This window comes from Mastigoproctus giganteus, chromosome 11, assembly GCF_048544385.1.
Source record: "Mastigoproctus giganteus isolate SK-2022 chromosome 11, ASM4854438v1, whole genome shotgun sequence".
In the NCBI taxonomy this organism is placed as follows: domain Eukaryota; kingdom Metazoa; phylum Arthropoda; class Arachnida; order Uropygi; family Thelyphonidae; genus Mastigoproctus; species Mastigoproctus giganteus.
In genome coordinates this window covers 40,457,722-40,483,184 of record NC_143585.1, presented here as the reverse complement: position 1 = coordinate 40,483,184, position 25,463 = coordinate 40,457,722, and the positions used below count along the sequence as shown (strand labels likewise).

General features: G+C 37.7%; 1 protein-coding gene across 2 annotated transcripts in view; it reads left to right on the top strand.

Moving 5' to 3' along the window:
* The window catches only part of LOC150077938 (uncharacterized), a 635,130-nt gene that overhangs the window by 153,171 nt on the left and 456,496 nt on the right, over positions 1–25,463 (top strand). For both annotated transcript variants that reach the window (XM_090384667.1, XM_090384666.1), the window contains exon 4: positions 14,574–14,783. In XM_090384667.1, coding sequence (XP_090240793.1) covers positions 14,574–14,783 — 210 coding nt within the window. The remainder of the gene's footprint in view (positions 1–14,573; positions 14,784–25,463) is intronic.

Sequence of the window (25,463 nt, the reverse complement as noted above, 5' to 3'; positions counted from 1 at the left end):
GCCATCTCCCACTCAATCATCCCTTTAACCATTGCAGCAGCTTGCCCGTAATGCCATACTGCTCCAATTTGTAAAGCAGTCTTCCATGCGCAAGAGTATCAAAAGCTTTCCTGAAATCTAAGTATATGATATCAAAATTATTTTTTGCATCCAATTCCTTTGTGACCACATTGTTGTATCCAAAAAGATTGGTCAGACAAGACTTCCCCTTAACAAACACATGCTTTGTCTGAACTATTACTGCAGTCTTGTCTAGGTGATCCTGCATCACTTCTTTAACAGAAGTTAAACCAACAGGTCTATAATTATTTGTGTCACCTTCTGAACCCCCCTTTGTGAACTGGTGATACATTTGGACATCTCCAGTCCATGGGGACTCTGAATCTAAGGATGCTCTCATAATTATGGCTAAGGGTTTGCAAAATTCCCTCACTGCCTCCTTCAATATAACTGGATAGATTCTATCCATCCCAGGTGCCTTTTTTATATTTAACTTCAACGATTTCTCCTCTATTCTGTTCTCCATTATTAAAAAATCAATTAGCTCCCTGTTAAAGTTTACTTCTGTCCCCTCCTCTTCCTGATGTGTGAATGTAGATGCTCAATCGGTTTGTCAGCTATCTGAAACCACCAACATCAAATGGACCAATCTAATTCATCCCCTTCCTTCTAGAGTTTACATGAGAAAAGAGGTCTTTTTTACGAGAAATCTTTTGCCAAGGATTTCTCGTAATTAGCCTTCACTTTCCTAACCTTTGTGACTTGATTACAGCCTAATTTATATCTGCCATAGGCTTCTGTGCAACCTGATAATTTATATTCATCTGACACATTTTTCTTCTCTGTCACGAGCCTCATTAGTTCATCTGACATCCATTATGAGTGCATCTTTGTATTCGTGGAAGGTCCTAGTGGACTGCAGATGTGTAAATGTATTTTCAATTCACAAAGGTGGATCAGAAGGTGATAAGAGTAATTATAGACCAGTTAGCTTAACTTCTGTTCCAGGGAAAACAATGAAGTCTCTTAATCAGAGAAGTAATCCAGGACCATATAAACAGGAATGCAATTATTCTGCAGTCACAGCATGAATTTGTTAAGGGGCAGGCTTGTCTGACCATTTTAATTGTATACTATGATGCACTGACAAAGAAACTGAATTCATATAATTTTGATAACATGTACTTGGATTTCAGGAAAGCTTTTGATACTGTTGCACAAAAAAAAAAGACTGCTGTAGAAATTCGAGTAGTGTAGCATTAAGAGCAAGTTACGGCTCTTGATAAAGGGATGGTTGAGTGGTAGAAGACAGAATGATTATCAGTGGACACTTCTCTTCATGGACTAATGTTATTAGCGGAGTTCCCCAGGATTTGGTGTTTTGGCCCATTGCTGTTTTCTATATTTTTCAGTGATATTGATGAAGGTATATCAGGCTTAATGTACAAATTTGAAGATAATACAAACGTTGGCAAGGTTTTTAATGACAGTTACGATGGTATGCTATTGCAACAGGATCTAGAAAACTTAGGCAGATGGATTGAGAAATGGCAGTTGAAGTTTAACATTGTCAAATGCAAAGTACAGCATATGGGTATCAGTAATCGCAGACTAAAGAATCAGCTGCGTGGTACTACTCTCAGGGTAGTGGAAAATGAAAAAGACTTGGGGTAATTGTGTAGTCAGATATGAAGTTCTCTGAGAAATATAGACAAGCTATGAGGACAGCTCATGGAGAGTTTTAGCATTAATAGAGGTATATGATGCAAGAAAGCAAGCTTATAAGAAAAAAAAATTCCCAATTTACCCATCCATTTACTCTAAAAGTTTGTTCAGGTGTTCCATGAATTTATTTAAGCTATCAACTTCCACAATGACAGATGGAAGTTTGTTCCAGCAATCAATTACCTGCTGGCTAAAGGCAAATTTCTACACATTTACCATTGTCTTTCCTCAATTTGAATTCATGCTCCCTCAGGTTCATAATCTGAGCAAGAGAAGAATCCCATCATCATTGAGCCTGCTCAAACCATTCAATGCCTTATACGGCTCAATCAGATCAGATCACATCGCATCTGCCCAGTCTCTAGATGCTGCAATTTGCAGAACTTAAGCTTTTCTTGGTAAGAGTACCAATCTTGTTGGTGGTCTCTGTACTCGATCTAGCAACTCTGCATCCTTCCTAAAATGAGGCCTCCAGACCTGTACACAGTATTTAAGGCATGGTCTCACCATTGCCTTATAGAAAGGAATAATTGCCTCCTTATCCTTGCTTGCAAAATTCCAGTTTATCATTGACAAGACTCCATGACCTACACTGCTCAGGAAACTTAATATCTGACTGCGCAATTACCCCTAGATCTTTTTCATTCTCTACCACCCTGAATGCAGTACCACAGAGTTAGTACTTTTCTCAGGGGTTTCTGCTACCCATATGCAGTACTTTGTACTTTGAAATGTTAAACTTCAGTTGCCACTTCCCAGCGTATCTGCCCAAATTTTCTAGATCCTGTTGCAGTAGCACACTGTCATTACTGTCATTATCAACCCTGCCGACCTTTGTATCATCTGCAAACTTCGACACTAAGCCTGATATACATTCATCAATATCATTGTTAAAGATACAAATCAACAATGGGGCCCAACACTGAACCCTGGGGAACTCCACTAATAACATTATTCTGAAGAGGAATGTCCACTGATTACCATTCTCGTCTTCTCCCACTCCATCATACTTTTATAAATTGTAGCAACTTGCACTTAATCCCATACTGTTCCAATTTGTACAGTAGTCTTCCCTCTGCAACAGTATCAAAAGCTTTCCTGAAATCCAAGTATATGATATAAAAATTATTTTTTTCATTCAGTTCCTTTGTGACCACATCATAGTATCCAATCAAATTGGTCATGCAAAACTTCTCCTTATCAAACGCATGTGTCTAAATTATTACTGCAGACTTTTCTAGATAATCCTAAAATTCTTTAACCAATAATTCCATTATTTTTCCTGGAACAGAAGTTAAACTTAACAGGTCTGTAATTACTCATGTCACCTTTTGATCCCCTTTGCAAATTGGGTATACATTTGCACCTCACCACTCTGTGGGGACCTCCTCTGAGTCTAAGGATGCTTTCATAATTATGGGTTTTGCTTGCTTCCTTGCTGCCTTCTTTAATATAACTGGCGAGTTCCCATCCTATATTTAACTTCAATAATTTATCTTCCACTTTGCTCTCAGTTATTGCGAAATCATTTAACTCCTAGTTTGAGTTTGATAAACTTTTGGCATTACCCTCCCTAAATAACTCCTCATCTGTGAATGTAGATGCAAAATACCTGTTCAGTTTATCAGCCATCTGAGCAGTATCATCCACAGTCGAACCATCGATATCATGTGGACCAACCTGATTCATCCCCTTCGTTCTAGATTTTAGAACTACAGAAGTCTCTGCTGTTTTTCTTTGCATCCTTTGCCAAAGATTTCTCATCCTTTGCCAAAGATAATCAGCCTTCGCTTGCCTAACCTCCTTTGTGACTTGATTACAGACTAGCTTACATCTACCATAGGCTTCTGTGTCACCTGATAATATATATGTATCCCATGCATTTTTCTTCTCTGCTACGTCTCATTAATTCATCTGACATCCATTTAGGCCTAAACTTTGAACAGTACTTCTTAGTTGGTATGAAAAGCCTAAATAGCCTCCAAGATTAATTCCTTGAAAGTTTTCCATTTAGAATTTGCTGTTGGTAACATAATCAATTGGTCCCACTGTATAGAATTTAAAACCTGTCTCAGACCACTCTAGTCACCTTTCTGAAAGCAAAAAACCTTCCCTTTATCTCTGATGGTAGTTACATCTTTAAGTAAATCCTGCATTATTACACTGTGATCACTGCTACTTAATGATTCCTTCATCTGCAAATTCTTAATGCACAAATAATCACTGCTGATAATCAGATCAAGGGCAAAACTCACTCTGGTTTCATCTTGAACATGCTGCTGTAGAAAGCAATCATTCAATAAATCCACAAAATTTTTGCTAGTGTGCGAGTGACCAATCCACAAGTTCCAGTCAATATCTGGTAAGTTAAAATCCCTCTTTATGAGACAATACCACAAGGGCTCACATCTGGTGAGTAAGGGCTTGGCACACCCAGGGTCCTGAGCTGGATACCATCATTCTTTTCTTTCTTGGTGATTTCCTTCTGCTTCTGATTCTCTCTCTCTCTCAGGGTAATTCAGAAATTTTTTTTTGGCTGGTGCAGCATAAGCCTCAGGCTTCCTTGCACCATATGGCTAATAATAATAATCTTTCTGATTTGCTAGCCCACTCCATTTCTCTGTACATTTGTTTATTGTCTTTATTAGAGTCATTAGGTCTGTAACACACTCTTCTCATTTTTGTTTTCCTGGTGCTTATGTCACACGAAACTGACTTAACGTTGCACTGTCCATCTAGTTCAACTGGATGTACTTCCTTAGATTTTATATGTTTCTTAACTAACAGCATAACCCCTCTTCCTTTCCTATCCTGTCTATCCTTTCTATACATATTTTACCCTCCAAATTCCAATCCTGCACTTGTTTATATCTGTGTGACACCATGTCTCTGATATCCCAACAATATCTGCCTTTAATATCCTAACCAGCACTTCAAATTCATTAAATTTATTTACTATTCTCCTAGTATTGGTGTACATGCAGGTATACATGCACCTGTTCTTACTCTTATTTATTCTAACACAGCCAACATATTTACTTGTTCCACGATGACTCCCACCAATCCTCGAAATCCCCAGCACCTCGATTTCCAGGCTGCTGCTCATACTAATAGAAGTACAAGAATCACTTTCCCCTCTTCATGCAGCTGCTGTTAATCTTTTAGTCTGTGAATTCCCTCTAGCTAGCAGTTTTCCAACCCCCCCCAACACTGCCTCGATAGCATCAACAGATATTCTTATACCCTGTTAACAAGCACAGGCCATGCTGAGAAAAATTCCACCCCACGAGCCTTGCACAGTATCTCAAGGGCCGAGTTCATTGACAAGGCTCTCATCACATACTCCTTATTGTGTCTGGTCAGAATTGTAGAGGCCTTCAAATTTAACTCTAACTTGTGACGTTTTGTCAACATTGACCTGTACTTGTTAAGCAAATCTGCAGTTCTCCTACTCTTAATGTTATTAGTGCCAACCTATACAACAGTGTCACCTTTTGTGCCCTTGAAAGTTGATATCTGCTCTACCAAGTCATCAACTTTTGCCCTTGACACACATACCCTGGTCTGCCAGGGTATCACAGACCTTTTGTCTGTGATATGCAGGAACTTTGCTAGTTTCAATAAGGAGGTGATTATCCTGTTTTACAAGGCACTGGTTAGGTCCTGTCTTGAGTTCTTTGTTTGTTATTTGGTTTTTAGGAACATTAGCAACTAAGGCCATATTGCTCCGGGAGTATGCGGTGGTCATTCCCTGACCTTTCCGCATCCTCCGTATTTGGTGGTCACGGGCTCGAACCCTAGTCTAATCAAGAAGCGTGTGATATGCACTGCTGCTCCTGCCCACCTGGCTACAGAGGCGCCTGTCTTGAATTCTGCATACAAGTGTGGAGGCCTCATTTTAGGAAGGTTGTAGATCTTGTACAGACATAGAGCATTCCAGTGAGATTGGTTATGGTAGTGAAAAAATGGTCTTACTAAGAAAGGCTTCAATTATGAAAATTGGATCATCTGGAACAGCGGTTTCCAACATTTTTTGACTCGCGAACCCCCTTTAACACAATATTTTTAATGCAAACCACTAAGCCCGTTCTCTGAAATCGTATAATATTTCTGAATTTTTATTATAAAATATTTCCAGTACTATGTTTCTATAAAGTGACCTTGCTTAATAATCAAAATTATTATTAAGTATTATTTATTCTTTGTAAAGCAGTTATTAATAAATACAAACTATATTTCAAATAGGCTAAGAGTAGAAAACTTGCTTCTTGTCCAAACAGTAGCCGAGCATTCTGGTCTCTTGCCAAAGCTAATGGCCGCAATTTTTACCCATCTCTGTTCCCACCACTGTCAAAACCAGATGGTTCTGTTGCCACATCAACCAAAGATAAAGCTGACCTACTAGCATCCTATTTTCCTTCCAACTCATGTATTGATGATCTTGGTAAATCATCTTAAACCTTTCTCAGTACACTCCATTCAAGGTCTTCTGTGGTTTTCCGTCAACAGGATGTCAGAAGGATTTTGATGAATCTGATGCTAAGAAAGTGCCAGGTCCCGATGGTAATTCTCAACTGGTTCTCAAAACCTGTGCGTGCCCCTGAACTTACTTCTGTTTTGTGTTGTCTTGTTTCACTTTCTTCCAAAGGTATTTTTCCTTCTGCTTGGAAGTTTGCTCAAATCCAGCCAGTTCCTAAAGAGTGACAAATCCTTTTCATCCAGTTATTGCCCCATTGCTATTACTTCTACTCTTTCCAAAGTAATGGAGAAATCAATTAGCTGACAACTCTTAAACTATCTAGAAATCTTTCATCTGACTGCAAGTATGGATTCCATCAGTTGATACACTTGTGATATTCTGGCTTATGTTACCCATCTATGTACAAATTCAATGGAAACGTTTGGTGAAACTCAAGCCATTGCTCTTGACATTTCAAAGGCTTTTGATTGTGTTTGGCATAAAGGTCTTCTAAATAAGCTTCCATCCTATGGTTTTGCCAGCTGTTCCTTGTAATTGGGTATCCAGTTTTCTCTCTGACCGCTCACTGCGGCTAGATGGCTCTCTGTCTTCTAACTTCTCTACTAATGCTGGAGCATTGATGTTCCCTAAGGTTTAGTTCTTTCCTGCACTCTTTTCCTCTTCTAAGAATATTAATGACCTTCTTCCATTGACCGGAAATCCTATCTTTTGCTGATTTTGCCGATGATAGCACATTGCTTTCCACCATCCAGTTTGAGAAACTTGCCCTCCTCAAACAGCTTCAACTTTTCAAGTATCCACTGCCAATTCTTAAATGCTGATTTCAAAGTAATTCGACAGTGAGGCAATGAAAACTTAATTCCCATCCTTCCAAAACTCAGTCCTATCTTATATCTCGCAAAAAGGATTCCTATGCTTATCTTCGATTATGCTCCGATTTCTTGGCAAGATCCTGACTTCTAATCTCTCTTGTCATAAAACATATTACAAATATTGCTTCCTCTGCATCCAAAAAACTGGGTTTTTCTCTTTCTCTCTCAACGTTACTTTTCTTCCAAACAGTCGTTGACTTTGTAGAAACCGCCCTACCATGAAATATTGTTCCCACATCTGGGGCGATGCCCCCAAAACCTCTCTCAGGCTTCTAAATTCCATTCAGAAGAGGGCAATTAGGTTAATTAATGACTCATCTCTAACAGAGTCTCTCCACTCGCTGTCTCATAGACGTACTGTTTCTGCTACATGTCTTTTCTAGAGATACTTCTATGGGCACTGTTCTTCTGAATTGGCTTCTATAATTTCCCGCTCTCTCATTCAAAGCAGTCTGAACATGTGCCACAACCAGTTAACATCCTTTTACTGTCCAATTCAATCCCACAGAACGAACATTTCTTCTTCCTCATTTATTCATTCAGTTTCTGTTTTTTGGAACAAACTTCCTTCATACGTATTTCCTGAAAATTTCATTCTACAGAAGTTCAAGTCTAATGTCAACAAGTATCTTCTTTCATCTTTTCAACGTATGCATGGTACTAAGTACTATAGGTTCTAAAAAAAAATACCTATACATAACAATGATCCTTGAGAATGAAAAAAAAATTAGTATGGAAAACATTTATTTAAAAAAGGTTGTTTATGCATCGGTAATGCACTTCCATCATTTCTACTACCCAGGTAGTATGCATGCATCTTTCGATTATATCTCATATTGTGAATACCTTCACGATGAGTTGCCGAGGTATTGCACTTCCTCGAATAAGTAAAGCTTCAGCTATTGAGAAGACTAATGTTACTTATTCTTGGCGGATACCACCACCCAGACGGCATCATCTGAAGAATGGCATGGGATAAGATACTCTGCTATCCACATACTGTCCCTATGACTTTTGAAAGCAAAAAAGGTGTAGGAAAGTGATAGTAGGAGAGGAAGAGGAAAGGAGCAGTTACTCCTCACACTCACTGAACTCAAACATTCATGAATTTCCCGGATAGGCAATGCTTCCTCATTTAGAGAAGATTGTTGTTACCTATTCGTGGTAATGAGGCCCTCATCAAGACCCCCCAGATGGCATCGTTTTGGATCTGATCGGCTCCTTTTCAGTGGGTGGGCAGGCACCCTGGTGTTGCAATAGTGACAACCCAGTTACGAAGTATAACTCCACAATATGAGAGATGCTTGACGATGTGTATGGTTTAATCTAAAACTAATTCTTGACTAAATGTGTAAGAGTATGAAAAAGGTTGTTTATGTATGGGTAATGCACTTCCATCATTTCTACTACCTAGGTATTATGCATGCATTGGTTGATTATATCTTGCATTGCCCATGCATAAACAACCTTTTACATACTTTTAGAAATGTAGTCAAGAAATATATTTAGATTAAACCATGCACACCATCAAGCATCTCTCATATTGTGGAGTTATACTTCATAATTGAGTTGTCGCTATTGCAACAACAGGGTACCTGCCCACCTACCGATGAGTAAGCCAACAAGCTTCAAAATGGTGCCGTCTGGGTGGTGGTATCCGCCAAGAATAAGTGACATTCCTCTACTGATGAAGCATTACTTATTCAAAGCAGTACCATACCTTGGCAACTCGTGAAGGTATTCACACTATGAGATGTAATCAAACAATGCATGCTTACTACCTGGGTAGTAGAAATGAAGGAAGTGCAGTACCCATGCATAAACAACCATTTTCATACTCTTAGACATTTAGTCAAGAAATAATTTTAGATATTTATTTAACATGATATATTGTAAGATAGTAAAGTATAGTGATGATGAATTATAAGGAATTGTGGGAAATGTGGTTTCTTTTCTCGGCAATTTTTGATTTTTATTTAATTTAATTTTATTTTACTTTATTGTTTATTATTAGTTATATTTTCTAGTTTACAATAATATGCCTATGTAAATCTGAGCAGATGCCATTACAGAATTTTTAGTGTGAACCCCCAGGGGTTTGCGAGCCACCAGTTGGGAACCCCTTATGGGAATGTGAGGGGATATAGATTCAAATTGAGGAAGGATGGTTGCAGGAATGATGAGTAGAGATTTGCCTTCAGCCAGCAGGTAGTTTATTTATTGAAAAACTACCCAGTTCCACAGCATCAGGTGTAAAGGAACTTCCACCTGTTGTTTTTGTGGGAGTACTTCGAATAAATTCAAGGAAAAACTAGAAACATTATTATATGAATTAATTTCACACTAGGGCTGCCTGGAATACTCATCTGCCCAAGTGTATTATGTTAATAAATTGCATGTTCTTTGGTCGATTTGGCTGTTTGCTAGACGAAAAACCCTGACTAATGCAGCCATGAAATGAAAAAAGCCTGTAAAAGTTTCTCGCATCATTGATGGGATTTGAATCCGGGCTTTTTCCACCAGGCATGAGAAAGTCAGTGATGATGCCACAGTGCTACCTATGCAGACATTAAAATTATTATAGACACCACATTAATGACTATTGAATCAATCTTTTATTTAATATAATGTAAAGCTGTATTATATAAGGCTGATTATTATCATTTCTGCTACTTGAGAAAAGTTTGGCTCTGGATTTGATTCATTCACTCCTTTTATATTTAGACTAATCTGTTTCATTATGTTTCCATTAATGTGTGTATGATTTCCATTTCGTTCATAATTTCATTTTCAAACAAAGCATCACTGATTTGGTGGGAAATTTCTTTTGGAACCTTCATTTTGCCTGAAATCAGTTAATATAAGCTGTGTTTTTCATTATTTTAATTTAGTTTAGGACTTTCACTAGCATTCTCAACATTTCACCAGTGTTTTCTCCAATATTTAGTAAAAATTGAATTTGGAATTTTGTTTAATTCTGTCGCTATATTTTAAATCTGATGTTGATAAATTTTAACAGTTCTGTAAAACGTATTCATATCTTCTGTAGTTTCTATAGTCAAAATGAAAAACTTCCACTTGTGTGTTGTCTCTTTTGACATACTAGAATATGTTTATCTGTAGACTGAATCAGAGATCATCCAAGTTTCTTGTGACAACTGACTAACTGGTTAAAATAAATTTATTAAAATAAAAATGATATATACATAAGATAAAACAGAGATAAAATAAGAGAAAAGCATTAAAATACAATAAGATAAAAGTGTTAAAATATAATATAATAAAAGCATTAAAATATCTTATCTTATTGTATTTTAATGCTTTTATCTTATTTTATCTCTGTTTTATCTTATGTATATATCATTTTTATTTTAATAAATTTATTTTAACCAGTTAGTCGGTCGTCGCAAGAAACTTGGATGATATGCAACCCGACGCACAAGGTATGTTTTCTGATGAATCAGAGATGTTACATTTGGTAGCAAAAACTTGACTTTTATGTCCTCTCCTTTAAGTTTCTGACATTTAAGATATGGAGTTGTCTGGTGGATTTGATGTTTACTAGACCTCCAGACAGAGAATAGCATTTTCAGGTAGGTATAAGAACAATTCACGAAAGAACCATTCTTTGAATATTGAACAGCCCATCCATGTTTTTTTTTTTTTTTTTTTTGTGAGTAGTAAACTGGTAAGAAGAAACTGAATAATGTATATTTTTAAAAGCTCTAGGATTAATTGATTCACCAACAACAAAAGGAGGGGATTTGTGAGTTCCAGTTGCATTACTGTGGTCAGCTACCATGATTCTCCCAGAATTTTTTGTATACCGGTAGCAGACTCCACTATTTTTTTGGCATCATTTTTAAAGATGTGAAGGAGTAGGTAATTATTATAATTTAGACTTGGTATTGTAGTTTTTTTCATCGGTATTAGTTTCCCAATCAGAATTATCTGTTGATATATGATCTTAATCTTATGTGAATTTTTGAGCAGCAGGCTTAAATGCCACCAATATTCAGTACATGAATATGATGGCTTTTTTCTTCCATACATGCCATACTTGGCATACATACTTCCATACTTGCTATAAAATTTTCTGCACACACCATCAATCTTGATGTAAGACCAAGGCTTTTTCTTTGAGGCTAATTTTGTGAGTCTGCTGATTGTAATTTTTTATCATGTTCTTGAAACCAAAATCAGAGATACTAAATAATCCATGACAGCACAGCTGTAATGGATTGTTTAATATCTCTGATTTTGGTTTCTTTCTAGTGGAGTGAAAACTTAACTATCCTTTGCAAAACAAGCTCGATGCAAGAACCTTCTAGATTTATATAATTTTTTTTCAGTCTTTTATGGCTCGTCTTTTATAGTCTTATTTCTCGGGCCACACCTAATTCACTGGCAATTTTTTTTTTTTTTTTTTTTGAAAATCAATTATGAAGTGTTTCCATACCATCCAACTACTTAGTTTTCATAGAAACAGTAACTCTCTTTATTTTCTGATTCATATTTCATACATTTATGTATAACAAATAATTTTACTGGTGCAAACACAGTTTGAAACCAACACATAACTGACCCATTGGGAGGTATACAATTCAACAGAGGCATGATGTACCATGGTAGGCCCCTCTGTAGCCAGGTGGGCAGGAGCAGCAGTGCGTAGCACACGCTTCTTGATTAGACTGGAGTTCGAGCCTGTGACCACCAAATACAGAGGATGCAGAAAGGTCAGGGAATGACCACCGCATATCTCCAGGGCAATATGGCCTTAGTTGCTAATGCTCCTAAAAACCAAATAACAACAACAACACCTAGGGAACACTATTGTGGGCAGCAGACAGTATGTTTTAAAGAAGGAAAGAGTTTGTGAGAGGGTTTCTATTCTGCTTTATATTTCAGACCTGTTATATAATTCTCCCTCTGAATTATAATAAATGGAACATAAAAGGGGTGTTCATGAAAGCACTGTATTTTCGCCGCATAGCTGCAGGGTAATATTGTGGGTTCCCCAAGCCACCTTCTTGAAACATCCATAGAATACATTGCATGGTGAGAACTGTCTGTTGTTTTGCAGAACTGGAATGAATAAACAATGTGTGTGTGTGTGTGTGTGTGCGCGTGCGTGCGTGTGTGTGTGTGTGTGCGTGCGCGCGCAAAGCCATGCCAGGCTATATAGCCACCCTGGTGCAAACTTCGTATTGCTGCCCCTACTCCCCCACAGTCATTTTTCTTATATCAATTTTTTTTTAGGAATTTAAAAAAATATATTTCCAAAATAATATATAATTTTATTTTTTAAACACAAAACGTATATTATGATACATGAAGTAAATATGTTAAAAATAAAATAACGAAAATACATTAATTTACTTTGGCTGCAGACAAAAGTTTCAGAGAAAGATTTGAAACTTTGTTTTTTAATATTGCCCACCACATAGTACTACTAGAAAAAAATTATAAAGTTCCTGTATAATTACAAAAAAATCAGTTATCCCAAAAAGATATTTTTGCTGCATTATTCACTACTAAATTCAAAGTATGTGCAGTGCAAGGTATGAAAAAGGCTCAGGGGTTTATATCTAAATTTTTTTCCTGAAGACCATTGTTTTACTTTCATATTGGCCCCGTTGTTGTAGCCTTGCTCACACATATTTTGAATATTAATGTTATATTTTTCCAAAAATTCTAAAATGAATGTGGTTAGCCCACTACCAGTGATATTTTCCATTTCACAGAAACCCAAAAAATGTTCCCTAATTTCACTTTTTTGTGTTTCATCATTATAAATTACAAATCTTAAAATAATTATTAATTTTTCCTGATGACTGGTGTCAAGTGTACAATCTAAAATCAAAGAATATTTAGATTCCTGTAACTTATCTAAAATTTTTGTCCTTATATTATTTCCTATTATATTTAAAATATCATTTTGAATTTTGTCTCCTAAATAATGTGGCATGTGAAGATTAACAATCTGAATATGTTGGATGTGTTCCGATAAAGTGGAATCAAATTTGGCAATCATTTGTATTAATTGGGAAAAATTTCTGCTATTGTTATTGAATAATTTTGAATTAGTACCCCTTAAAGCCAAATTTGGTTTTGCCAAATATTGAATGCAAAGAACAATTCTCTTTAATACTGATTGTCATCTTATTTTTTCTTGATTTATGAGACTTTGATGATGTGCATCTACTTTATTTTGTAATTCTAAGTTTTTACACAAATTAATTAATTTGTTAGTGCATTCAGCATGCAATTATTGCTTTTTTCGTGAATATTCAACTGTCTTGTTAAATGTTGCCAATGTTTGAATCCACCATTTACAAGTGGAACTGAAACAGTACTATTTAAAAATAATTTACAATTATAACAAAAGATAGCATTTTGCGAAATCAAATGCAGTAATCAATTACTCGAAAGTGATTCACCGTTTTGTAATATTTTGGTGTAATATTCAACAGAAAAGTTTCTTCTGTTATTATCTTTATCTTTTGGAAAATCAAATTTTTTTAATTGTTCTGTTTTGTTTTCAACTAACATCATTCTTATTTTATTATTTAAAATTTGTGGCTGTTTACCAGGATCACTAAATGAAATTAGTTGATCTTGTATACCACTATTGTGATCTTCGCTTTCCTCTTCATCCAAATTTGCTTCATTTGTGCCTGTTGTTTCTTGCTAAATTGGAATGGCAACATCTTGGACAAGTGATAATTCACATGTTTCAGTTTCTTCATCAATAGTAGTAAAGCTAGAGGAAGTCGAAATCGATGGACCTGGCTGTGGCCAGATATCCAGAAACCTGGTAATTGAACTTGCTTTTTTATTTGGTCACTTTTCTTTATCTGTGTTCATAACCAGAGAGTCGTTTCCTTACTCAGGCATTTGAGAAATATAGAAAACAAAAGTTTTAAATTTAAAATTCATTATTTGTTAATATAAAATACGACAAAACACATTGAACTTTTAGTGTCCTTAGTATTTGCTGTCTCTTTTAGTATTTACAGAACATTGGTCTTTACCACCTCTTAGTCTCTGTTGCCCCCTAGTCATTGTCACTCTGGTGTGGTATACCACTTGCACCACCTGGTTGGTGTGGCTCTGTGTGTGTGACATATCCTGCAGATCTCAATACCTGTCAAACTGAACATGCTGGATGTTTCTACAAGATTAACAAATGTTGGCATTGTAATTTAACCAACAAATGTATGTTATAATTAAATCTTATAAAATGATGAAGTACCATGTAGTTTAACCAGAGTTATAAGCTTTTATCAGATATTGCAAATTTATGTTCCTCTCTGTTTTTTGTTTATAATAAACAGTTATCCTTATTTATTGATCAGGTCTTCTGCATATATTTGTTGTGTTCCTCTGTAAATTATATTTAAAATAATATAAAATGCACAGTTTTCAACATTTAAACATTTTAAAATCATTTGTGATCATTTCATTTTTAAAATCAGTGATCATTTTATTTTTAGGACCCAGATTATGACAACTTTTCAGAACAAGTTATTGAAAATAAATCTGATGTTTATAAGGCTGTTAAACAGTGGGCTGAAACTCAGGATGAACAGCATGTATTGATGACAATGCCATCGGTTCTAGTAGGCTGTCGTGTACAAGTTTATAGAATTGAAGGAACAACACAGTGGTATACAGCAGGAATAATTTCTTTTGACAAAAATAAGGTATATCAGAATTAACTTTACTGTTTTACATAACATTTCATATAATGTTTCTTTATGATTCCAAGGTTTTTATGAGCATATTACAGGAAGAAGTATATATCAGGTAAGTTTAAAAGCTTTTTGTACAGAAGCATATATAGTGTCATTATGGCAGGTGAGTCGGAAAACTGCTAGCTTGGGGGGGGGATACACAGACTAATAGATTAACAATAACCTCAGGCAGAGGTGAAAGTGATTCTTGCGGCACTTCATTAGAATTTTCAGCACCCTGAAAGCAAGGTGGTGGGGTTTCAGGGCCTGATGTGAGTCATCATGGAACAAGTAATTACACGGGCTGTGTTAAGGTAACTGAGAGTAAGAATAGGTGCATGTATACTTGCATGTAAACCAGTCCCAGGGGCATAGTTAATAAATTTGATGAATTTGAAGTGCTGACCAAGTCATCAGATGCAAACACTGTAGGGATACCAGAGATGTAGCATCACTCAGATATAATGTCATACTTCCCATACTCAAATCCTGCATCACTCAGGGATGCAGGACTTGAGTATGGGGAGTACAATGTGTACAGAAAGGGTAGAGGGGATTAGGGCGGGGGTTATGCTCTTAGGTAAGAAACACATAAAATCGAAGGCAGATAACATGGGTCACTAGTGCAATGTTGAGTCAGTTTGGTGCGACATAAACTCTGAAAAGCAAAAATAAGATTAGGAGTGTGTTATTACGTAACGTAATGATTCTGGTTAGTACAACAAACAGCTGCACAAAGAAATAGAGTGGGCCAGTAAATCAGAATGTCTTATAATGGGTGATTTTAAATTTCCAGGTATTGACTGAAACTAGTGGTTTGGTCACTCACACTCTAGCAAGACTTTTGTAGTTAGATTGGATGACTCTTTTCTACAGCACTATGTTAGAGTAGCAATGAGAGAAAGAGAGAGAGAGAGAGAGAGAGAGAGAGAGAGAGAGAGAGTATTACTCTCTCTATTTGATCCCTTCTGATTTGATAATCAGAAGGGATGATTCATGCATTAAGAATCTGCAGATAAAAGAACCAATAGGCGGCAGTGATCACAGTGTATAGTGCCCCCACTTTACAATTGGTTCACTTTACAATCGAATCACTTTACAATGGACTCTCCATTCACTATACAATATGTGGTAAGCTCTGGTTATTGTGATCCTGTTTGCGAATTGAATTTTAATTCTATTAAACACCAATTCTTATAAGTGAAAATAGGAGGAATATTATCCACAGGTTAAGCACAAATTTATGCTTTATTACCTTACCAATTAACAAAATTAAATGTATGTGAAAATCGGAAGAATATTTTTCCACAGGTTAGCAAAATAAAAATAAATTTACCCTTATGTATATACCTTAATTAATTCTGCAATATATACATACTAATTGATATTGCTGTTCACTGACATTTTTTTTTGGGTTGTAAAATTTTAAATTTTAAACAGTGAAAAAAGATAAGCAATCAATAACGAAAAACATGGCATGCATAAAATTGCAACTAACGCGATACATGCAAATGAGATATGGAGTAACAAATTTACGAAAATTAAAAAATAGGAATGAAGAGAAGAATCTGTAAATTTATTTATGTTTTTTATATGATTGAAGATTCCATGGAAGGACATGTCACCATAATAACGTAAAAACCTGCAGAATTCCAGTTATCGGTATACTACCAATATCGAATTTACTACCCATTTATAATAGCTTGCATTAACAGAAAAGCCCAATAAACTGGAAACTCCAAATTGTTTTTATTGTTTTATGGTTGGTGTGATCTCCAGAAATATCACAAAGATGTTCAAAATTGATATTTATAACCAAACATATGATAACGATGAAAGTGTATTGCAAGGGGATGGACCAAGATCGGGTTAATGATTTGAATTGGTTTCCTGAAATATGATTCAATACAGCCACTGATTCTGCTAACCAGTGACCACATAAGAGGTACCTACTTATTTCACTTTAAGATGGGCTTAGCTTATGATTGTCTCCGATCGAACCACACGATCCTTCCTCTCAGCCAATAGCAGCCTTTGTAAATGTGTTGGCTGCATGTTTTGATTTTGCATCCTTTAAGTGAAGGCACAACACAAAAATTCACCAACAGTGATTTTTTGTGTTGTGCTTTAATCAATATATTAGTTTTAATAATTTTTTTTTAATCACTATGTGCAATTTCAATTTTAAAAATCACCTTTTAGAGAGATAAATAGTTTAGTTATATAGTGAAAGTTTTAACTTCTGAGGTCTTGGAAAGAATTACCAAAAAACAATGTGTCATTGGGTTTATATTATGATATTTTCACAATATGATGGTGTCTCTGGAACGGATTAATATTGTAACGCAGAGGTCCGCTGTATAAATGAGGAACTTTCTTAAGGATGTAACTACCATCAATGGTAAAGGGAAGGGGTTTTGTTTTCATAAAGGTGGCTCTCAAACAGTTTTAAATTCTATGCAGTGAGACCAACTGAGGATGTTACTTACTATCAGCAAATTCTAAATGGCAAGAATTCAAGGAAATAATCTTGGAAGCTATTAGACTTTTCATACCAACTAAGAAATACTGTTCAAGGCTTAGATCTAAACAGATGTCAAATGAACTAATGAGATTTGTGACAGAGAAGGAAAATGCATGGGATGCATATAAATTATCAGGTGACACAGAAGCCTATGGTAGATATAAACTAGTCTGTAATCAAGTTACAAAGTAGGTAAGGCAGATTTGGAGAAATCTTTGGCAAAGGATGAAAGAAAACCATCAAAGACTTCTGTACTTATATAAACACTAGAAGGAAAGGGATGAATCACATTAGTCGCCTTGATATCGATGATTCAACTGTTGATGATCCTGCTCAGATTGCTGACAAACTGGATAAGGAAAGGTTTTGTATCTACGTTCACATGTAAGAAATTCTTTAGGGAAGTGGATGCCAGGAGTTTATCAACTTCTAACAGGGTGCTAAATGATTTTGTAATAACTGAGAAGAGAGTGGAAGAGAAACTGTAGAATCTAAACATAAAAAAGGCACCTTAGGTGGAACTCTTAGGGGTGGATAAGATCTCAGAAAATCTTAGGTGGGGTGGAGTGGATCTATCCAGTTATATTAAGGAAGGCAGCTAAGCAAACTGTTAGCCATAATTATGAGAGCATCTTCAGATTAATAGTAATGGCTATATAGTGCAAGGAAGCTTTTGTTGCACTGGCCCAAAAAAAAAAAAAAAAAAAAAATGTGTAGATAAGAAGATACAAATTATTTGCTTCCCTTCTCATGTAGGTAACTACCCAGTTGACCTTTGAATTTATTCAAACTGTCAGCCTCAGCTACCCATGAACCTGTTCCAGCAATCAACAACTGAACTGGCCTGAAGAAAATCTTACAATCTACTCTAAACCTCTTCCCCTGTAATTTGACTTTATGCCCTGGAGTTCTGGAATTCTCTATAACAGTGAAAATTCTGTCTTTCTATATGTTCATTTAACTAACCCCTCTTAGAGCCTTTTGAACCTCAGTCAGGTTACCCCTGAGGTTGCCAAGCTCTGTAGCCCATGTATACGTAGTTTTCCTCACATGATCACCATTTTGCCAATCTCACCATGAAAGTTGCCTGTCTTTGGATCCATTCAAGAAGCTCAATGTATCTTTTCAGATGAAGTCTCCATATACTTGAACACAATATTCCAATTGTAGTCTTATTGCTGTATTCCAATTGTAGTCTTATAATTGCTGTATACAGTGGGACTTAACCTCCATATCTCTACAGGATAATGTTCAATAAATCATCGATGGGTCACTATGGGCTTCTTGCCTGCCTGTTTACGCTGCTCAGAAAACTTCATATCTACCCATATTATTACTCCCAGATCTCTTTCTTTGTCTACTGTTTGTATAAGCATGAAGAAAGCCTTCTCAGATTCAGACATTTTGCATGCTAGTATAGAATCTGTATGGTGCGAGATAGTTAGAAGCAAAGGTATAATGAGAATTGGAGTAATTTATAGGCCAGGTGATTGTGAAGATTACGATGAGCACTTCTACGTGCAAATGGAATGGACAAGTAAGCGTGAATGTGTTATTATGAGTTATTTTAATTTGCCTCTAATTGATTGGAGAAAATGGGAAAGAAACTCTACTTGGGGACAAAATTTTTAAATCAACTAGATGATTGTTATTTGTATCAACATGTCAGGGAAAGTATTAGGGAAAAGAATATTCTACAGCTGATCATCATCCATGGACCAGATGACATAATAGGGCTGACATTACAGAAACCAATAGCAGGAAGTGATCACGGAGTTCTCTGGTTGACGATGAAGAGAGAGTGAGAGAGAGAGGTAGCAGAGTTAAAGGCAAAGAATGGGTTATAATTTCAGGAAAGGAAATTATGATGGCTTAAGGTGCTACTCAGCCTGTATTAACTGGGTAGATATCTCACAGAGAATGAATACAACTGGATTATAGTATACCTTTAAAACATTAATTACAAAAGCCTTGAATGTGTATGTACCATTAAAAAAATACTCCATGATCAGGATTCCAAGTTGGATGAATAATAAAGTTGCCAGATTACTTGAGCAGAAAAAGACGGCATGGAAAAGTTACAGAGAAATAAAAAGTACCGAAGCCTATAACAGCTATAAATTGATATGTAATAGTGTCACAGAGAAGGTTAGGCTAGCAGAGGCAGATTATGAGAAATCGCTGGCAAAGAGAGCAAAGTGTAGGGATAAGAAATTCTTCACATATATAAATGCAAAGAAGAGGAGGAAAATCAGATCGGACCCTTATGTAATGGACATGGGATATTAGATACAACATATGACGGTGATGTGTTTTCTATAGTTTCTGGTGTTGATTACCTGGTCTTGGATGGCAAGCATGAATCCTTCAGGCTCAGGGAAGAGTGTCCCGCTCGTGAGCTGTGCATTGGAAGCCATTTTATCTATGTGATCTTGAAGGAGATCATTGTAGTGTCTGCTGTGGAGTGTCTTCTCTGCCAATCTTTCTAGCTTCATTGTGCCTCTTGGTTTGGAGGGGACTCCTTGCTTAGGTTGAGTGGGGTATACCGCTTGTCTATCTTCCTTATGGCCTTGTGGAGTGCTGCCGTGTGTTTCTGGAAGTAATCCTTCAGATTAGCAATCGCTGTTTTCCATTGCTTGATTAGGTCTATCAGGGCCCCTTCTCTCCGAGCAATTGCCAGTCTCTCCATGGCTGACTTCGGGTGGTGTTGGCGGCTCTTGGTCATCATTGTCCTTGTCGTTCTCATGATATCCTCCAGCTCGGTGTTAGTCCAATCTATAACACTGAAGAAGTACGTTAGTACTGGGACTGCATAGGTGTTTATGGCTTTAAACTGTGTTCCGTCCATTCAGCTTTGCTTTCAGCATGCTTCTGAGTCTCTGATGGTATTTTTTGGTCAGGCAGACCTTAATTTCCTTGTGCTGTAACTGCTGAGCCTACATCATCCCCAAGTATTTGTAGGCTTCTTCCTCTGCCATGGTTTCAATCTCTTTACCAGTCTGCAGCTGGTAGTTTCAGTTGACTAATTTTCCTTGGTGCAATCCATGTCTTGCATTTGTCTAAACCAAATGCCATTCTAATATCATTGTTGAATTCTTCAGTGATCTGGAGTAGTTGCTGGAGTTGCTTCTCTTTTCCCACGTAGAGATTGATGTCATCCCTGTACATCAGGTGGGTGAGGGTGTACAGGTTCTTTCTTCCTTCTTTTAGGTTATATCCATACTTGCTGCTGTTGAGCATGGTCGATAGCAGGTTAAGTGCTAGACAGAACCACAGTGGGCTCAGGGCATCTCTCTGAAAGATTCCTCTCCTGATGGGGATTGGCCTGGTTACGATGTTCTTGACCTTAATGATGGTACTCCATTTTGCCATCATTTCTCCTAGGAAGTTTGTCACTATTGGATTGACTTTGTACATGTTCATCGCCTCTATTAGCCAGCTATGAGGCATGGAGTCAAAGACCTTGCAGTAATCAACATAGGCCTGTACATGTTGCAGCGCTTCTTTTAGGAGGCACCTCTGTAGCTAGGTGGGAAGGAGCAGCAGTACGTAGCACACGCTTCTTGATTAGACCAGGGTTCGAGCCCGTCACCACCAAATACGGAGGATGCAGAAAGGTCAGGGAATGACGACTGCACATCCCGGAGCAATATGGCCTTAGTTGCTAATGCTCCTAAAAACCAAACAAACAACAACAAAAAAACAGCTTCTTGTAGGCTTGCTCTATAACCGCGGCATCTATGGTTAATTGCTCCTTGCGTCCTGTCTGCTGTTTGCCCATTATGTTCTGGCTCTCCCCAAGTGGTCTGATATCTTCCTGGTTATGCAGCTGGTACATTGTTTTGTACATTGTTGGGAGGCGTGTGATTGGCCTGTATTTTTCCAGGTTTCTTGTATCTTCGTCTTTAGGCTTCAGATATGTGATTCCTTGAGTGAGAAACTTCAGAATTCTTTCTGGGTGCCTTTTTCATTCAGGTGAACTGCTCTGCCAGATACTTGTGTGTAGAGTGAGCTTCTTGTACCAGTAGTTGTGGATGGTATCTATTCCTGGAGTTCGCCATTGTGAGATTTCTTGATCGTCTGTTTTTATTCTTCTTTCCGAATCTCCCACTCTCTCTTGTATGTCCTTGTTTTTTTGTGTTCTAGTTCTATCCAGGAGGCTCGGCTGTTATGTCTTACTTCTCTGCTCCATATGTTGCCCCAGAGCTCCTCAATCATCTTCTTCTCGGGTGGTCCGCTCCCATTTTTCCCATCTTCTCCGAGACTCCTGTAGAAGTGTGTTTGGTCCTCATTGAAGAATCGGTTATTTATTTTCCTCTGGGAGCTCTCTTTGTATTGGCATAGTCTCTTGCCGAGTGCAAGGAGGTTCTGCTTCAGTGTGTCCAAGTACTCTCCTATTCTCTGATATTTTGTCTCATGTTTGCTGTGGACGCTGTCTCTCTTGAGGATGCGCTTCACTTTTCCAATCAATTTCTTACTCCTATTATCCCGTTGGTACTGGGTCAATTGGCCTATCTTGACTCTTAATTCTTCTATCTTCTGCTGAAGTCTTATTTCCCAAGCTGGCGGTTCCTTCTGTTTTCAGTTCTTCTGCTGCTGGTCTCTTGTTTCTCTTCCATTAATCCTAGTGGATTAATGGAAGAGAAATGTTATGGCAGCACAATACATGGCTGTGTGGATGGTCTGCAGTGTTTCACCATTGTTGTTGAGGTAATGTGGTATTATTTGCCAATTGAGGTGGTCTGTGACTCTGCACGAGGTTCTATTGGGCCTCTGCTTCAGTATCATGTGGGTCTTTGTAGGGTGTATTCCTTTGAATTCTGTCAAGGCCTTCTTCCATTTGTCCTCTATTCTGGATATCATGACCTTGTCTCTTTCCACTTCAGCTGCTGTGGGTTGTGTGTATTTCTTCTTGCTCTTCCTCCTCTGGTTCCATATTGACCATATTCTTTATCCTTTGTAGTTGATCGCTCACGTGCTGCTTGATTTTTACCAATATTTCAGGAGCTATCAGGTTCTTCGTGACAATGGTCCTTCTCTGGTCTGCTTTTCTCAGTTCAGTGATCTGAATATCCGGGAATCGTTCCAGCCATTTGGTATGTAGTCTCACCCTGTACGTTGTCATATTGGTCTCCAGATTCGTTATTTCGTAGTATGCTTGCTTGATGTGCTTATTCATTTCCATGCTCCACTTCATGGGTTGGTGTTTTCTTCTTTCCTGGGTGGTCATTAGCGCAGTTGTGCAGGAAGCACTTCCAGTTGATGGGGCTGGATGGTCTTGTGTGGGGAGGGACAGCGCCACCTGCTCCACTGTCTTCCTCGGGAGACCATCTCTGAGTTTTTGAGCTGATCCCTCTGCCTAAGGTCTGAATGCGAGTGACTTTATCGTGCGCCACCCTCAATGCAGTATGATTAATATTTCTCTGCGACCCATCTATGGAGGTGGACCTGTTTAGCTTCTGCTTATATCCAGTGGTAGTTGCCGGGAGTGACACTAGATGGCACCACAATCTGACTTAGCCGCCACTCCGACCTTGTGGTAGGTAGGTCCATTGGAGCAACTTTCACGATGTTTATTTATTTATTAATTTTTTATTACTATTAATTTATTTATTATTCTAATTTATTACTATTCTTATACCAGTCTCCCAGCGTGATGGAGCCACATTCGCTTCTGCCAAGGTGGGTCTCAAACCTGGTCCATTAGGTTGGTAGTTCAGTGTCGTAACCATTGGGCCATCGCGCCCCTTTTATTATTATTATTATTATTATTATCATCATCATCAATATGGTGTAAGGAAGCCTGAGGCATATGCTGCACCAGCCAAAAAAAAGTCCTGAGTTATCCTGAGAGAGAGAGAGAGAGAGAGAGAGAGAGAGAGAGAGAGAGAGTGAGTGTCAAAAGTAGAAGGGAATCACCAAGAAAGAGAAGAATGATAATATCCAGCCCAGGACCCTGGATGTGCCAAGCCCATACTAGCACGATGAGCCCCTGGCTAGAATAATTTACCTACATGGGTGGTTGTGGGTCAGAGTTTGGAGAAATTCAAATGTCAGCTGGATAGTTTGACATTTGAACCTACAAGGAGGTGGCGGGAAATGTTTCCTATATATTTCTTTTTCATTTATTTATTAATTATTTATTTTATTTTATTATTATTATTAATTCACTCTTTTTTTTTTTTTTTTTTTGGCTAGTTTAGCATAAGCCTGAGGCTTCCTTCCACCATATGGCAGTTATTAATAGTAATACTAGTAATTCAGCCCCACCAAAGTGTATAATTTATTTTGGGGCTGTTGTTCCTCAAGTGTAAAACCTTGCATTTTGCTGCATTAAAACATCGCTGCCACTTTTCTGACCATTCTTGTAGCCTGTTCAAGTCATCTCCTCAAGGAAATTTAGAGGAAGACCCTTTTGTAATATGGCGCCTCCATAGCCAGGTGGGAAGGAGCAGCAGTGCGTAGCACACGCTTCTTGATTAGACCGGGATTCGAGCCAATCACCACCAAATACGGAGGATGCGGAAAGGTCAGCATCCTCTGCATCCTCCTTAGGATGCGGAAAGGTTAGGGAATGACCACCGCATATCCCGGAGCAATATGGCCTTAGTTGATAATGCTCCCAAAAAAAAAAAAAAAAACATTTTGTAATAACTGAGAGGAAAGTGGAGGAGAAATTGTTGATGATAAACATAAAAAAAGGCACCCGGGGTGGATGGGATCTATCCAGTTATATTAAAGGAGGCAGCAAAGGAAGAAAGCAAACCCTTAACCATAATTATGAGAGCTTTTTTGGACTCAGGGGAGGTACCCATGGACTGGAGATGTGCAAATGTGACCCCAATTCACAAAGGAGGATCGAAGGGCAACACAAATAATTATAGACCTGTTAGTTTAACTTCTGTTCCAGGAATATTAATGGAGGCACTGGTTAAAGAAGCATTGCAGGATCATCTAGACAAGATTTCAGTTATAGCTCGGACACAGCATGGTTTTGTTAAGGGAAAGTTTTGCATGACCAATTTGATTGGATACTATGATGTGGTCACAAAGGAACTGGATGCAGAGAATAACTTTGATATCATATATTTGGATCTTAGAAAGGCTTTTAACACTGTTGCACATGGAAGACTGCTGCACAAATTGGAGCAGTGAATGGGTAGAGAGAAGGGCAACAAGATTAGTGAATGGAACAAAGGGTTGTTCTTATGAAGAAAGGCTTAAGTTTTGCAGATTACAGTGTTTGGAGGCTAGGCACCTGTGAGGTGTTCTGATTGAGGTGTATAAAGCCTTGAATGGTTTTAGCATGCTCAATGCTAATGAGATTCTTCCTCTTACTCAGAATGCTAATGCTATATCAAGCTTAATGTCCAAGTTTGCAGACGATACAAAGGTTGGCAGGATTGTTAAGGACACTACTGATGTTATGCTGCTGCAACAGGATCTGGAAAGGTTGAGCAGATGGGCTGAGAGGTGGCAAATGAAGTTTAACATTGACAAATGTAAAGTACTACATATGGGAAACAGCAACCCCAGAGCAACGTATCAACTCTGTGGTACTACACTGACAGTGGTAGAGAATGAAAAGGACCTGGGGGTAATTGTGCAGGCAGATATGAAGTTCTCTGAGCAGTGCAGACGGGCTGCAAGAGTAGCTCATGGTGTCTTGTCAATGATATACAGGAATTTTTATAGCAGGGATAAAGAGGTGATTATTCCCTTGTATAAGGCAGTGGTCAGGCCACACCTTGAGTACTGTATACAGGTCTGGAGGCCTCATTTCAAGAAGGATGTAGAGCTGCTGGAACGAGTAGAGAGAAGGGCAACAAGATTAGTGAATAGAACAAAGGGCTGCTCTTATGAAGAAAGGCTTAAGTTTTGCAAATTACAGTGTCTGCAGACGAGGCACCGGTGAGGTGATCTGATAGAGGTGTATAAAGCTTTGAATGTTTTGAGCATGCTCAGTGCCGATGGGATTCTTCCTCTAGCTCAGAATAATCACCTGAGAGGGCATAAATTCAAATTGAGGAAAGACAGATGTAGGGTACATGTGTGTAAATTTGCCTTTAGCCAGCGGGTAGTTGGTTGGTGGAACAGACTTCCATTCCTTGTTTTGGAAGTTGATA